General features: G+C 31.3%; 1 protein-coding gene across 3 annotated transcripts in view; it reads right to left on the bottom strand.

The window, feature by feature from the left end:
* Positions 1–486: 486 nt before the first annotated feature.
* LOC145662576 (putative fatty acyl-CoA reductase CG5065) overlaps positions 487–15,509 on the bottom strand; it is a 30,166-nt gene continuing 15,143 nt past the window's right edge. For all 3 annotated transcript variants that reach the window (XM_081728269.1, XM_081728271.1, XM_081728270.1), the window contains 7 exons: positions 14,223–14,471; positions 11,817–11,962; positions 10,675–10,784; positions 9,052–9,244; positions 4,565–4,795; positions 3,886–4,143; positions 487–1,605 (listed from right to left, as the gene is read on the bottom strand). In XM_081728269.1, coding sequence (XP_081584395.1) covers positions 1,464–1,605; positions 3,886–4,143; positions 4,565–4,795; positions 9,052–9,244; positions 10,675–10,784; positions 11,817–11,962; positions 14,223–14,471 — 1,329 coding nt within the window. In that variant the 3' untranslated portion in view covers positions 487–1,463. The remainder of the gene's footprint in view (positions 1,606–3,885; positions 4,144–4,564; positions 4,796–9,051; positions 9,245–10,674; positions 10,785–11,816; positions 11,963–14,222; positions 14,472–15,509) is intronic.

Below are 15,509 nucleotides of genomic sequence, written 5' to 3'. Positions count from 1 at the left end.
TAGTGCGTGAAGTTAGAATCAAAGGTTTTACGATATGCATTAATAGGCTATTCAAAGAATACAAACTGCTTATGAAAGTTTGTTTGTTTGACTATATTCACATTTTATAAAAGATTAAAAGTATTTATCAAACTGTGACATTGTTATGCAAAAGTCTCAGTAATAAAGTTGTAATTGTGTGCAATCAATTAGGCAAATAAGAGTACAAAGTGGATGACTAGTTTTTTAAATTTGTTTTAATGTTTGGACGTGGTTTTAAAATGTATTTCTTAAATATTTTTCTTCGATATTTTATTATAAACATTCTTTATTTACTATAAATACTAAACAAGTTTACTAAACATATAACAGATGTATCTCATTTGAAGAGGAGGAGCAGGAGATCGTTTCGAGAACCTGGACACGTGGGTATACTCATGCAAGCAATAAACATTAAATAAATATATTACACAAATATATTTGAGAAATTAAATATAATTTTTTTCTATAAAACAATTTATTTAACAACATTCACTTAACTTACTGTACATTGCATCACATTATGAACAAGTTTCAATACATAGATAAAATAATTTAAAAAACAAGTTTATAATATCACTTCCAATTCAATATGTAGTGTTGTTGACTTCAAAATTTTACACTATTTGAACTAGTTATAATAGTTCAAGCAATTATATACAAGTGTATTTACAATTTAATATAAACGTTTCACGTGGATGCATTATCTAAATTTTCTACAACAAAGTTATTTTCGTATCATAGTAATAATACTTCCTCATTTTTGGTTACGAGTGACGCGAATCGTGAGTAGCCTTTTCAACTGCAAAATTTTGGAAAATAACACCATCATTCATTATACAAGAACACTGATTCAACAAATTGTAGCTGATGGAGTCAAGCAAGAAAGTAAAAGTAAATTTACAATAAATACAGCCTTATTGAAATATAAAACTTAAAGTACACTTCAGTAGCAAAAAATGTTTGGCCAATGTGGGGTAATTATAAGAATATCCCAGTAGCACAAAATGTTTGGCCAATGTAGAGTAAAATCATAAGCATATCCCAGTGGCACAAAATGTTTGGCCAACATAGAGTAATCAACAATCGGTTGATTAATCGTTGGATTGGAACCGAAATAATCAAACTTTTGAATACATAAGTCCGTTCAAACTATCTGTTGGGGAAATTCCAAGACAAGAAAGAAGCGTAGTAGATTCTATGTTTGAAAATAGTACTTGGATGCAAGCCACAGGGCTTACGTAATTTATATGGGAAAGTCAATATTGCGTAGTGTTTTGTTGGCCAACGTAAAGTATTTCGCACATTGTTGTCAGTAAGTCATTAATAACAAAAAGGCTTTCGGAGTACTAACCCTTCCATTGGTCAACTATTTGTCAAACATTTTTGCTACTGGAGTCTAGTTTGAACATCTCTCTGATGCTTGACAACATTGTTGCATTATATTAACGACGCACAGCAATTGCTGCTAAATTCTGTGTTAATGTCGTTGGCATGTTCTTCAAAGCAAATAAGCCACAATACCACAAAATCCAGGAAAAGATCCCATAACCCACGACCTTAGTACATATATGCAACCAATACAGCCTGAAATACAGAAATAAAACAAAATTACCATTTAGAATATTAAAGTTTTGTTAAAAGTTGACATTTTTAACCGTACAAAATAATGAAATAACACATAAATATTATATACTATTGGCTTATTGTCTGTTGGGATGGAAGTTAAATGTTAGAATCAATTTGCCTATTTAGGTAAGTTCCATAACGAAGAAAGTGAAAGAACTTATACTCTGATATATTATTTATCGTTGTTAGATTCTGGTTTTTAATGGCATTCTAAAAATGTAGAAGTGTTATTTACATCCTTACTTAAAGGAAAAAAATTGTGGTTCTATTACGATTACTTGTGGGCAGGGACGTACGCAATGGGTTGCTCCAGAGCGCCCTGATCCCCCGAAATCCCGACTTTTCTGTAAATTTAGTCTAATTTTTGGGGAGTGATTTTACAAAATTTCATATAATTTAACCTGATATTGAATTTGTCTCCCCGCTCCTGAAATAAATTCCTGCGTACATACTTGCTTGTGGGTGATCATTATTGTTAATTAATGCATTATTGTTCCTATACAATGGTTGCTCATTCAAACGGTTGAAATAAATAGTTCTCATTTAGTTGGTGGTAGCATAGAAGCATATACTATTTACCTTACTTGAGAATGAAAGCTTTACCTAACTCATATAAAAAGGTTGAAACAGTACACGAGTTCGTAGCTAGTTAGTGATTAAAGTAAAGCTTTTAGATTACTATACTGTCCTCTTTCTTTTTTATTTTTATTATTATTATTATTATTATTATTATTATTATTATTATTATTATTATTATTATTATATTCTAAGTGTGAATTCGAAGTATGGTGATGTTAGAAATCAAAGGTTCATTGTTTCTTTAAATCTAAAATTTTAAAGTAACTTCCATAGTTTAATTTTATACTAGGGATAGCTCATTGTTCTTCCAGTCGTCATTAAATATTTCAACTCCCACAGATATTTTATCATTATAATTATTATTTTCAAATTGGTCTGGAATGATTGTTGAACTATTGAAACAACAAATTAGCCTATTGAAATAAATATTAGCTCAAATTTTGATATTACAGCCTCAGTGAAATATTCAACCTACTGAATGGAAAGAACATTGTAAGAAGCAATAATGTCATCATGAATTGACGACACGTATAGGCTCTTCTTCTTGGTTGAGTGTGAAATATTCACTGAAAACTAATATTTTAAATAAAACAAGGCACATAGTTAATTTCTTTTTAAAAATATAGTAATTAGTTTGAGTCGTTTTAACAATAACTCTATTCTCATTTCTAGAGTAAGTGCCTTAGCGCACTACAAATGCATAGTTGAAGACAGGAAGTTGGGAGATTGAAACTTATTTTATGATTCTTCCCTTATCTAAATTGACGGAAATACTTGAATAATTTTCATTACAAAAAAAAAAAAAAAAAAAAGGTGCATGCTATCTTATATTTGGTCCCAATTTTGTTATAAAAAAAGAAATAAAAAATTATCATGGTGTCTGTACTGATGAATTCAATATGTACCATATATTGTAATATGTCTGAAGCGATTTGGTAAAGGGCAAATAATATTTTATTAATTTTGATATTAATATTTTGTAAACTTTCATATTTTAAATGCAAATAAAACTCAATTCCCAGTCTGGTGCTGTTAGGTCGTTCACACGTGTAAATAAATTAAGGAAGTCTCGTAACAATTCAAAACTATGTCTAGATAAAACATTCTTTTAATAGGAAATATAACTTATGTTATGTAGCAATGTGTCAATGCAATAGGTAATTCTAAAAATGTAATTGTAAGCGAAAGAAATGACCTTAAACCGGCAAGGTGTATTACATTCATATGCTCCATTACCTAAATTAAAAGGTACCATGTCTTATTTGTGTTAGTAAAAACAGGATCAGTTCCCACTTGTTTTAGAAGTGACATTGTAAGTTCTTTAGTCGCGTCTACAAAAACGGCATCAGCTCTTACTTGCGTTAAAAGAAGGACTTAGCGCTAGTAGAAAGTGCATTGATTCTTACTTGTGTGGGCAAAAATGACACTAATACATTTTTCTTTTTGGGAAAAGATTACAAATTTTTGTATTTGTATTAAAGCAACCAGTTCTTTCCTGTGCTAGTAAAAAAAAGTTCTTACTTGTGTATTTGATAAAGAACACACAACTTTAAATTCAATCATAGATCCAGAAATGGGGAGTAATTTTTAGACAACGTCTGCGTCATCATCTTATCTGGAGCTATCTTCAAGATTTAACTTACAATAAGAGATACTTACCATCGTAAACGCTTCCTTGCTTGAGCTAGTGTGTCTGGTTTTTGTTTCAGAATGTACGTCCTCACACCTAATGCTACAGTTCTTTGAACGTCGATGAATTTCATGTCCTTCATGCGTGTATCAAATAAGGGCATATCTTCAGGAAGAAGCTGCGCTCTTAATTTGTTGTATAGGTTCTGACGGAATGTAAGATTTTTACTCATGACTTGTGAAATGATCGTCTCATACTTATAGACGCTGCGCTGAATGGTGAGAAGTCTGCAAAAATATTTAAATTAGAAAATTTAGAAACTTTCTAAAACTCATTTTGTATCTTCTATTCAACTTAGTTTATGTTAGTAAATTTCTAAATATATTTCGAATACAATTAAAATATTTTTATTATTTATACTTATGTTAGAAACATTTATTATCTAAAAGTAATATTATATGAAAAACTAGTACTGAACAGATTTAATAATTCATTGCTATGATTTGTCTGTACTTATAGCCCTATCCAACAACATTCCAATAACGTATATATTACATTTATTGAAAAAGTAGTAAATAAAACTCTTTGTGACTACATAAAAATCTATTAAAATTTCCTTAAGGAACGCGAGAACTATCTCAATATAGTATCAAGAATGCAACAAATTAGAATTTCGTCTGCAAAATTGGCATTAATTTATAAACTTACCTTGCTTTTCGACCTTGCAATCGTAATAGTGAATCCAGAATGATTGCAGGAACAAAGTGAAGTAGTGTTACATAGAACATTCGAAGAAAATTGTTGGACACCATGAATGCGGATGGATACCAGAAACTATCATCAAGAGGAATCTCATGGCTAGCTTGATTAGCAGTCTCCAGAAGTTCCTTTGCAGTCTTTGATCTCGAATTACAATTGTATACCATCACATCATTTGGCCTGAGAAGAAAACGCAAACAGAAATTAGCGTAAGAAATGACAACATAATCGTAGCAAAATACATTGTTATGTATAAAGTACCAGTGCATTTTTTAAGAAATCGCTACTGGGTATCCAGGCACAAAATGGCCCTTGACACACATAGCAAAATTTGAACGCACAGAGACCTTTTAAAGTGCATTTTTGTATAATGTATACTTTTGAAATAATGACATACAAAATGATGTATTTGTCAGATTTCTGCTTACCGTTTCATTTCCGATTCATCACATCGCCATCAATAACTTACAAGAGTGGACATCTTTTTTTACCTTTTGGCTCAGATTCGCCTTCAGGCCGGTATTTAAAGATAAAACCGTACTGTGTTATCATAATTGGATACTTTCCTTCATCTATTTATTTATTTTTATATCCATATTTTTAAGTTGGACATAGGCAGGACAAGGACATAGAAATGCGACTGGTACAGATGGAGAGGATATAAAACACACAATACAAGACACAAACTACTAAACAAGGAAATAACAATACTTGAACTTGACTTTCCCTAACGAAATCATTTATGTGTATATCTATGTATTCAAAACTAACTATTACTACCAATACTTTAAACTATTTTTAAAGAAACAAGTAATCAAAAATTTATCTTTATGGTTTAAATCTTATTAATAGTTTAAATAATAGCATGTAAGCCTTTTTTGTTAGTGGTTCCATTTCTGCTATAATTTTTACACTTTAAATCTCAATCTGCTTCACATTGTTTGTTTTCTCTCCTGTTTTAAAGCGTGTTATTCCACTTGCAACTGGTTAATTCTAGTATTACTTTTACACTTTAAATTTTAACCTGTCCCATATTATTTGGTTTCTTACCTATATTAAAGCATTTTAGATTATTTATGGTTATTTTCACACTTTAAAGCTGAACCTGTTTCACACTGTTTGGTTTCTCAGATGCTTTAAAGCGTGTTATCCCAGTTGTTATTGGTTACACTCCTGCTATTATTTTTACACTCTAGATCTGAATGTGTTCTGTATTGTTTGGTTTCTTACATATTTAGAATATAATTGAGTAAGCTTCTCATTTAGTTATCGTAGGTTTGACAGAGCCGTTAATATCACTAGCAGTCTTAACACCTGTATTACTGTCTCATGATCTATTACCACCGAATAAAGGGCACTGACTAATAACGTATCGCAACAGAGGCCAATGTGATATAAATATGTTGATTTCGAATATAACAGATTATTCAACTCTGAAAAACTTCTTCACAAACTCCCTCCTTTTATAGATACCGATATCAGGCCTGCTCTCCCGTCTGTCCTTTTGCTTCAAGAATTCCGCTACAGCCCGTATTGGGTGATAATTTGCAGTCCCCTTTCCATTTAGCGATATCATAAGTCGATCAGTAGTCATGTTTTCACTCATCGACAAACGATGAATACTTCGAAGCAGGTTATAGTGTGAAACAGCTCGTACAACTGACATGCTGTGAGGCGATATTCCAAGTAAGGCAGAAAGAAGTTTCTGTAGCATTCCAGAGGAGACTGGTAATAGTCTCCTCAGTCTCCCAGAATATTTATACCTGTATCAGCATGATAAACTAGTAAGGGTACTTCCTCAATTCCTGGCCAGCCGTCGCATACATTTGAGCCAAACGTTTGTACTTCTTTTCCAAATATTGTTTCTACTAATGGACGAGCAGCATTTATCATCGACTGTGCTGAAGATGCGGACAATGTTGTCTGAATGGAACTGAGAATGCCATCATATTCCCCCGTTTATTTGAACGCCAAGGAAGTTTAAGCAAGATTGAACTATTCCTTCAAATCACTAAGAAGCCATCGGCGTCAACACTTTGAATCACCAGCTCCTTATTGCTCTACATCTCGCCGTGTTCGATCTAAGGTTACCAGGTCAGAAACACAACTGGCTATCGTCTCAATGCAAAGTGTTCCCCAAATTGTGAAAGTTCTGTTCACAATACTTTATCAGAAATAATGAGCGTTAGTTGTAAGAAACCAAAACAGTGTTGTGAGCTAAAGGTAACTAAAAATTCTATTTCATAAAAAATAAATATCCAAATAGCAGGTTGTTTCCTTCTGTTATTTTCTCTCAGAGACTATTCAAGAAGTATATAAGCCAAACGTCATTTGAACCGTTATGTGTGAGAGTTCGGCTTCAACCTTTCTACCTCTTTAGTCGATCTATTAACCTTCTCGGTATTAGAGTAGAATGAAAGTGCCAGCATCTCGAGGTGGACAAATGAGTGCGCGAAACGGAGGAATGAGGATTATCTGAAATTTCAAGAATGAAGGTCTCCAATTTTATACCTATCCACAGAATACAAAATAATACACAATCACAAAATGAATTTTATAGTCACAAAACGAAAGTAGATTGAAGTAATTTTAATTTACAGTAATTCAAGGAATTTATTGTTCAAGTACTCTTCCAGTAATTTAAAGATTTATGGAGTGCACTGGGTATCCAAACTGCTGGGCCTGGGTATCCAAGTGCTGGGCCTGCGTATCCATTTGGATACAGAAAGGTAGCTTAAAAAATGCCCTGTAAAGTACAGTCGATGACGAGGTTTGTGAAAATAATGCAATAAAATGAAAAAAATATAATTCTATTGGTTGCTCCTAAATTCCTAAAAGGCTTAGAGCAGAATGACTATCTTTTCAGAGCAATGAAGAATATTTCACATCTGTTAGTATATATAAATTCTCAAAATTCAGGCCATGAAGCACAAAGAACCTATACGTCCGTATGAAAAAACTATGTATGCCAGGGATCTTCCAGTACATAGATTATGGCAGTAAATATGCTTCTTGATTATCATAAATACGAAAAGCTATTATTCAAGTGCTCTCTATCCAATTTAATAAACTCAATGAAAGATAACTTCATTTTCTATAAAGTCCGTAAGATGATGTTACAGCGCAAAAATATTGGAGTTGCATGGTGCCGTTTCACGAACTCCGTAGTGATTGAATTAATCCGTGTGAAAATTGATATCGCCTGATTTTATGGTCAAATTTCTTTTTCTAGGAAGGAGATAATGGATTAGTGTGATAGAATCACTCGAAAAAATTAATGAACAATCAAAGTGCACAGTGTTCGAATAATTTGGCTGTATGTTCGTAAAAATTACAAGTAATTATTTTTGGAACATTCTAAAACTTGGTAGTTTTGATTCCCAAAATAAATTTGTTTCATTTCCACGGTACAACATAACTTAAAACAGCAACTGCAAGGGAACATTATAATTATACTATTTTAGTAATATTTGCAATTTGAATAGATAATAATACAGAGAAAGTCCTCTTGCATGTTGTCGAATTCCGTGTCATGTAGGCTGTGCACATCTTTCTGTTCCACTCTAATTGTCAGGATTCGAGTTTCGATTCCAAGTTGGCACTCCTGTCATTCGTACTTGACGCGGAATTTGACAATATGCAACAGGACTTTTTGTCTTCCTTTGATGTCACGAATCACCTCCCAGAGTTTGTGCACTCCTTTCAGATTCACCCTGTATATATACCTTAGTAACATTATCGAGATTTCAAGTTGTATGTACCCAATTGATACACAAATCAGTTTATACTAAAGTATCTAATTAGTAGCATGTAAAACTAAGTTTGGTGCTTGTTCGTATTAATATTAACTTGTTGATGCGAACTAGCGCTAGTTTAAGATTTGAAATACAATCTTCATATCACTTCAAGAGCTTCACTATACAAACCAAACTTTAATTTTAAAGTTCTTTTACGGTTCCATTAAATTCTTAACATCCAGAGTGATTCCCAATTATGGTGCAACAAACTTGCAGAAGTAACTATTTATATCAAACGGAACAACAAAATTTCAAGAAAATACTGGCCAATTATCGTGTTCTTCTTGTGGAGTAAGTTGTGTTATAAATGTTACTTTAGCTCAAAAACTATTAGATCTATATAAGCTGATTTGAGAAATTGCACACAAACTAGTAACTATTATCTCTAAATATTGACGTTTCAGAATTTAGCTGCACTTATACAATGAATTTTATAATAGGAGGCTTAATCATACCTGGAAATCACTCCGATATTCCATCTTATATTTTAAAATTTGTTGTACAGACATTACTTAATGCTTCTGAACTTTTAAAATTTACAATTGTATGTGTCTTAATTGGAACGAATTAAAAGCTAGAGTTTTATTAATGTCTGTATTTAATTTTAAAAAGTTTATACTCTCTTAAAATGTTACTTACTTAGCTATACCAGTGTACCAAGCCGAAGCAATTAATGTGTTGACAACTGTGTCTACTGGAACGTAGTCACCAACTCTGTCTGGCTCAGAGAAAACGAGACGAATAATTCCTTTACCAATTCCAAGAAATAAACTCTCTGGACCGCTGAGACCTTCTACCCAACCAGGCATTGGATCTTCCATAGTGCAAGCCACTGGAAAAATAAATAAATAAAATCAATGATAACGTTTAGAAGCGAGCTTGTTATAAATTTAGGTTTGAGTAATGTAAACTACTTACTTTTAATTAATTGTGAAGCGTTCCTCAGAGAAAACAAACAAAAGAGAAACTTCTATTTATACTATTTCAATTCAGAAAATACTTGTTTCATTCCCGAAGATTATGCAAGAGACAGCATGCGCGAGTACGCCAAATTTCTTTGCAGTTAAAAGCATATCATCACTGAAAAATGATATACCAGCGGTGAAAATATTGTATGGTTATGTAAATGTGAAATTGAAGGGAACATCTAACATGCTCAAACAAAATCATAGGAAAACTCTGTCTCTATTTTTATGAACACTTCGAGCATTGATTTACTAAGAAAGTATGCATACATTATGCATTAGGAAATTGCTGTTATGCATTGGAGAATAAACATATTCTAGTCAACAAACATATACAATAAAAGACGAGTCAAAAAGTATGATCGGTAGTTAAAACTGTCATTAATTACATTTATAGATTTATTGATGAGCAGGTACTAAGTACATATGATCTTTTCAATTTTTATATTTACATATAATAGAAATACTGTACTCAATTTTCAAACTGCTGGAAGGGATGATAGAAAAATCACCCCTCTGTAAGGAAACAAAAGTGTAGCTAAGCGATGCATTTATATGAGCGGAATATATAAATTACTTCAAAATATATTGCTTGTGCGGTAATTTTGTTCTCAAGTACGAATCATATCTCTACAAAATTACTTTAGTTCGCTTACTGACTGTATTAAAAGTAAAAGTAACTCTGTAAGAACATGCTACATCATTATTAAATATTGAAAATGTAGAAGGAATTAACCAATCACGACAGTTTATGAATTTCTTGAGAAAAAAACTGTAATAGTTGTCTGGCTTGTAATCCTGCAGAATAATTCCTGATCGATGTGTGCTTGTAACTCCTGGATCAGTTGAAGTGATCAATTTAATATTTATTTTTGATTTGCAGAAATTATTTTCTATGCTAAATATATATGAGCTGAGAATAATTCCTTCCGTGATAAAACATTGGGTTTAAAGAAGATTGTTCGTGTCTGTAAAAGCGAGGGTTCTCTCCCATAACAATGTATGTATATTTACCAGAACAAAAAGTTAGTCCGTATTATAGAGGTGTCCACCATTGAGAGGTGTTCATAAAGGGAGGTTTCACTGTAGTAACTTCTCTGACCTAATCTTCACTTATAGAATAATTAATTTTTACTAAAACTCATTTCATAAGCTCCTATACTAAAAAGAAAGATCAAATTACCCATTGAAGGCAACCCATCATCATTAACAAATCTGATTTATTATAGAATATGTCTTTGAAATTTTACTAAAATCCTTTCATAGTTTCCTATACTAATAGTACAAATGAACTTACCCATAGTAGGCCTAACGATCACCACTGGTAAGCTTGATTTATATTCGTAGAATACATGTTCTGCCAATCGCTTCGAAAATAAATATGTGGTTTTGGATTCTTTGAGGAATCTGTAAAAGAAAACATGTTTGTTAAGTTGAGCACATACATATTCTCAAGGCATAGATATAGACTGACCAAAATTACTTAATCATTGTCTGGGTTGAGAATTGAAGAATGACATATTTGTACTAGTCATGCTAGCAAAAGACACATGTCTGGCGGATCAAGACAAAATTCATTCTTAGTATTGCAAAATCCAAATGTTTCTCCACGGTACTTTTGTATCTGCGAATGAATTTTCACTTTCGGACACAGTGTTTATGAATAGCAACTTAACACAGTGCTGAAAAAGTGAACAATTGAGGACTTTGTTCTACGTTTGCTAAGCTCTTAAAACTGTTTTCTAATTGCTCAAAACTTTTTTTCCTTTTTGTTAGACGATATTTGGATTTTTTTCTAAGTCATGTAAAGAAACAAATAGTCGTGTCCAGGTTTTTTGCATTCGATTCTGAAGAAAGTTCAACTGAATAAGACATGACTACAAAGTGATGTAGCTTTGGCATTAAAGACTGTCCGCAGTGAAGAAAAGTTGTATATTTCAAAGTAATCTATCAGAAGCCACATGTAAACAAATTCTGCAAGTCTGAAAAGGCTCTAAGAAAGTCCGAAGAAACGAAGAAAGCTTTTATGCATTGTGATAGAGGATACGTTTGATAGAAATAATTCATTATAGCAACTATTAAAACTAGGTGCAATACTTTAATTTTACAATGCTCTACCAGTTCATAATGCACCATTAAATCAGTAATAAAAGTGTTAACACAAATTAACTAATTTAGTGGACTATAATTTCTACAGCAAATAATTGTAAGACAATCAATTTCATGATTATATGTTTATTGTCAATAATAATAATTCTTAGAAAAAAATTGTGAAGGAAAGGATACCTAAATTTGAGAAATTACATATGTTTTATATGCAATTGTCAACAAAACTGAGTAGTAAATTTTAGCTTGACAAATAAATAAGTTGTACAGAGACGATAGTACGATATTATCATACTAAAGTTTTGTGAAGAATATATACATAATTGTACTTACGATGGAGTCAAAGCTTCTAGTGTCTTCTCCTCAAGTGATTCAGCAAGGTCTATTACATGGCTATAATTAACTTCAGGAATGTAGACTTTTTCCTCAATTACACCTTGATGGAAGTTGCAGAATGCTGTCGATACGTGAACAAGAGCCTGAAGATTAATAAATAAATAAATAAATACCTAGGTATATCAATTCCTTTACTTCACCTGAATTCTTTTCAATCAATCTGAAATAGGTGTATGTTGTACTACAAAAGATATACAATGATATAGTGATCAGTTCCCCAAAACACTCAACAGCCATATCTTCTGCATTAGTTTTCTCTTTGTTTTTAGCAATTAGATGTCTAAAAATGCTCTTTTAATATATTAGAAATAAAAAGAATCACATATAGTATTATGTAATTTCCAGTTGGTACGGATTTTTTTCATTTAAGACTTACAGACGTGTCTAATTATGTTTTATTGTACTTCAAAGTTATTTCCTAACACCTGATTGTGGGTTCAGTTGCACCTGTAAAGTTGGACAAAGCAATAGATGTATTACACTCAAATCAAAAATCATTGTAGTACTTATGTGAAGATATAGAAGGGATGTTTTTTTCGTCATGGAAAGTATTGGTCATGAAAGCTTCGAAGCATGATCAAATTGGCATTCATTATGATAATTTCTGCATTTAGTTACCTAAAAATACAACTAGTAGGTGATAATTTATGTTTTTCTTGGAACGGGAAGTTTTAAATTCTACAATCAATCTTAAGTTCAAACTAGAAATGCGAAAAACGGCTTTTCTTTAGGACGAAGGTTCTTTTCCTCATAATAAACCGAGTTTTCTTTTTTAATGGAAATTTTTGCGTATTTATGACTTACTTGTTCATGTATCACTTTTATTTTTCTAAAGTGAATTATACAAATAAGAAAATACATTTACAACATCCAATGCTTGTAAGTCCTAAGTTCAATCAGTAGCTAGTTGTACTGATTGATTTTCAAATAGGCATTGTAGTTGTTACATGCAAGTGTAATTTATAAAACCCATATATCCTAAGAGTCCCTTTGGTTGCTTAAATTCAATCTGGCAGGTAAGGTAAACGTACCATAAAGCTAAAAATATGAATTTTCAAGCTCTCTAGATGAAGGTGTAATAGTTGATGAAAATATCGATATCAAAAGATTAAAAGAAGAAAGAAAGAAAACAAATGGCTTCAAGATTAATTATTATGTTTAGAATTCTACAGTCAATTTGTTGAAACTTTGAAACAAATCTTTTATTTTCTTCTTGTTTTTGTTTTGTTACAACATTAAACAATTGACGAAACATTGAAATGTATTGCTTTTATAATACTATAAATTTTATAACAATATTTTTTATTGTATTATATTTAGGGTGAGGTTAGATTTACATCGAAGTTGCACCACCCGAGCGTGACGTAATGTCACGTGGTATTATCATGGGACAACCAAGCAATAAAACGAACCCTGCGGTGCTTCTAACCCCCTTCACTCGCTGACGCTCGCTCAGCTATGTTTCTTAACGTACGTAAATAACTTTTTTTTTTATCAATAAAGTTTTGTGTGCAAAGTGGACTAATTACCACGTGACATTACGTCACGACCAGATGGTGCAACTTCAATGTAAATTTAACTACACCCTTCCTTTTTCAGCCCTGAAGCTATATGAGGTGTGGATCTACAACTTAACATGGAATCTGAAGCTCCCACTGCGAATCGAACCCAGTGTGTAAAGTAATGTCAATGGAAGCATACTTCTACCTCACACACACAACTCTTTTTATGATAGACGAAATGACACGTTATTTCTTTAAAAATACCTTGATTATCCTCTGATTTGTTTTTGCACAATCTTCAACGTTTTTATTTTAAATATTATTACTCCCTATTGTTTATAAAATATTTTCGCGCTACTCTACTCAAGAATAAAAAATAAAGTATTAGAAATTACATATGATAAAATCATATATATATATATATATATATATATATATATATATATATATATATATATATATATATATATATATATATATATATATATATATATATATATACAATATTAAGTTTCATAAAAAAAATTAAAAAATAGGAATATCTTCAGCAAGTATATACACTTTTCAAGCAAATATTCGTGAATTTTCTTATAAACGTACCATTCAAACACATAATAAACAATTTAAGTTAGAACTTTTGAGTGACGAGCTCTAAGTTATCAATATTTTAATTCCAAGAAGAATTCTAATTTAATATTCACTACTATCTAAAACATCTACGTATTTTGAGTAATTAGTCTGATATTTGTTTAAAGTATCAAACAAGTTTGCAAAAGCACCAGAAAAAGAAACTTTCGCTGCATTGTTATTTTAATACAGAAAACACCAGAGATTAACTTACCTCTAAATGTTTCATTTCAAGGCAAAGATTGACCACCTCTCTAGCTCCTCTGGTATTTGTAAGAACTGCAGTCTTAAGTGACATATTGAATTTGATGTTGGCAGCGCTGTGGAATACAACTGAAACTTCTCGTGCCAACGTTGCTCTGTCTTCATTGTTCAAACTTAGTCCAAGTCTTGATATATCTCCTTCAATTACTTGCAATTTATTTAATGCTTTAGGATTTTCAGCTCGTAATCGATCAAAGAGCTACCAGAAAATAGATAATTGTAAATAGATAAGTAATAATATTTTTTTCAAATAAGGTACAGATAGATTAAAATACTGCAGTTTTCTAAACTGATGTATTTCTAATTATTTTAATGTAGTAAAGAATAAAAATATATATTTTTATATTTAAATACAATTTTGTACAAATAATTAAAAATATTTACTTAATTTTATACAGAGCACTCAAATATCAAGTTTGCTCTCGCAAAATGATAACAATGTTTCTCGAAAACTGTTGTTGTTGAATTGGTCGACAACAATGAATATTAAAAAAATAACAAATATTTTTTCACGTAACCTTTAAATATAATTGTAAGAGAAAGAACATGTACTACATGAAATTGATATAGAAACTTACAAAATAAAGCTTATTGCTACATGAAATCCAACCTGCATTTAGTGCGCTGTGTAGTTCACTTTAGTTGTGGAAAACAACATAAGACATAAAGATATATTTTTATTTGAGAATGTAAAATGCACTCTGATCTCGAAATAATATTGTTTTTACTTGTCATTTAGTTAAATTTAATTAATGACATTTCGATGGAGCACAACTTGCAATAAAGCCCAAGGATGTTATAAAATAGAGGATATGTCTATACGTATCTTCATCCTATTAAATCAATAAAGCCAAAAAAAAAAAAAAAACGAGTATCGCCAAGTCTGATTGGCTAATCTCATTTCCTCCATCGTCTGATTGGCTACTTTCGTTTCCGCCATGATTGTTAGCTCAAAACGTTGCGATCCTATTGGGCGGAGTGGGCAGAGTAGGGGTGTCAAAACTGTGACGTATGGCTTCAAGATTTTGTTGTAAGGGTAGATCCTCTTATAAGATCCTTGATAAAGCCAATACATAAGCTATTGTTCAATTTTAATTTTCGTTTTTTAAAATCTTTTTTCAATGTACAACAAGGAATTTGATAGAAAAATGGCAATCACAAATTTAGTTTGCTCCTTGCCAATATGTATATATTTATATTTTACAATATTTTAATATAGTTTTAAGTGTTTAGTTTG

Source organism: Thermobia domestica, chromosome 10 (assembly GCF_964235325.1).
Source record: "Thermobia domestica chromosome 10, izTheDome1.hap1.1, whole genome shotgun sequence".
In the NCBI taxonomy this organism is placed as follows: Eukaryota; Metazoa; Arthropoda; class Insecta; order Zygentoma; family Lepismatidae; genus Thermobia; species Thermobia domestica.
This window is presented reverse-complemented; position numbering and strand designations above follow the sequence as displayed.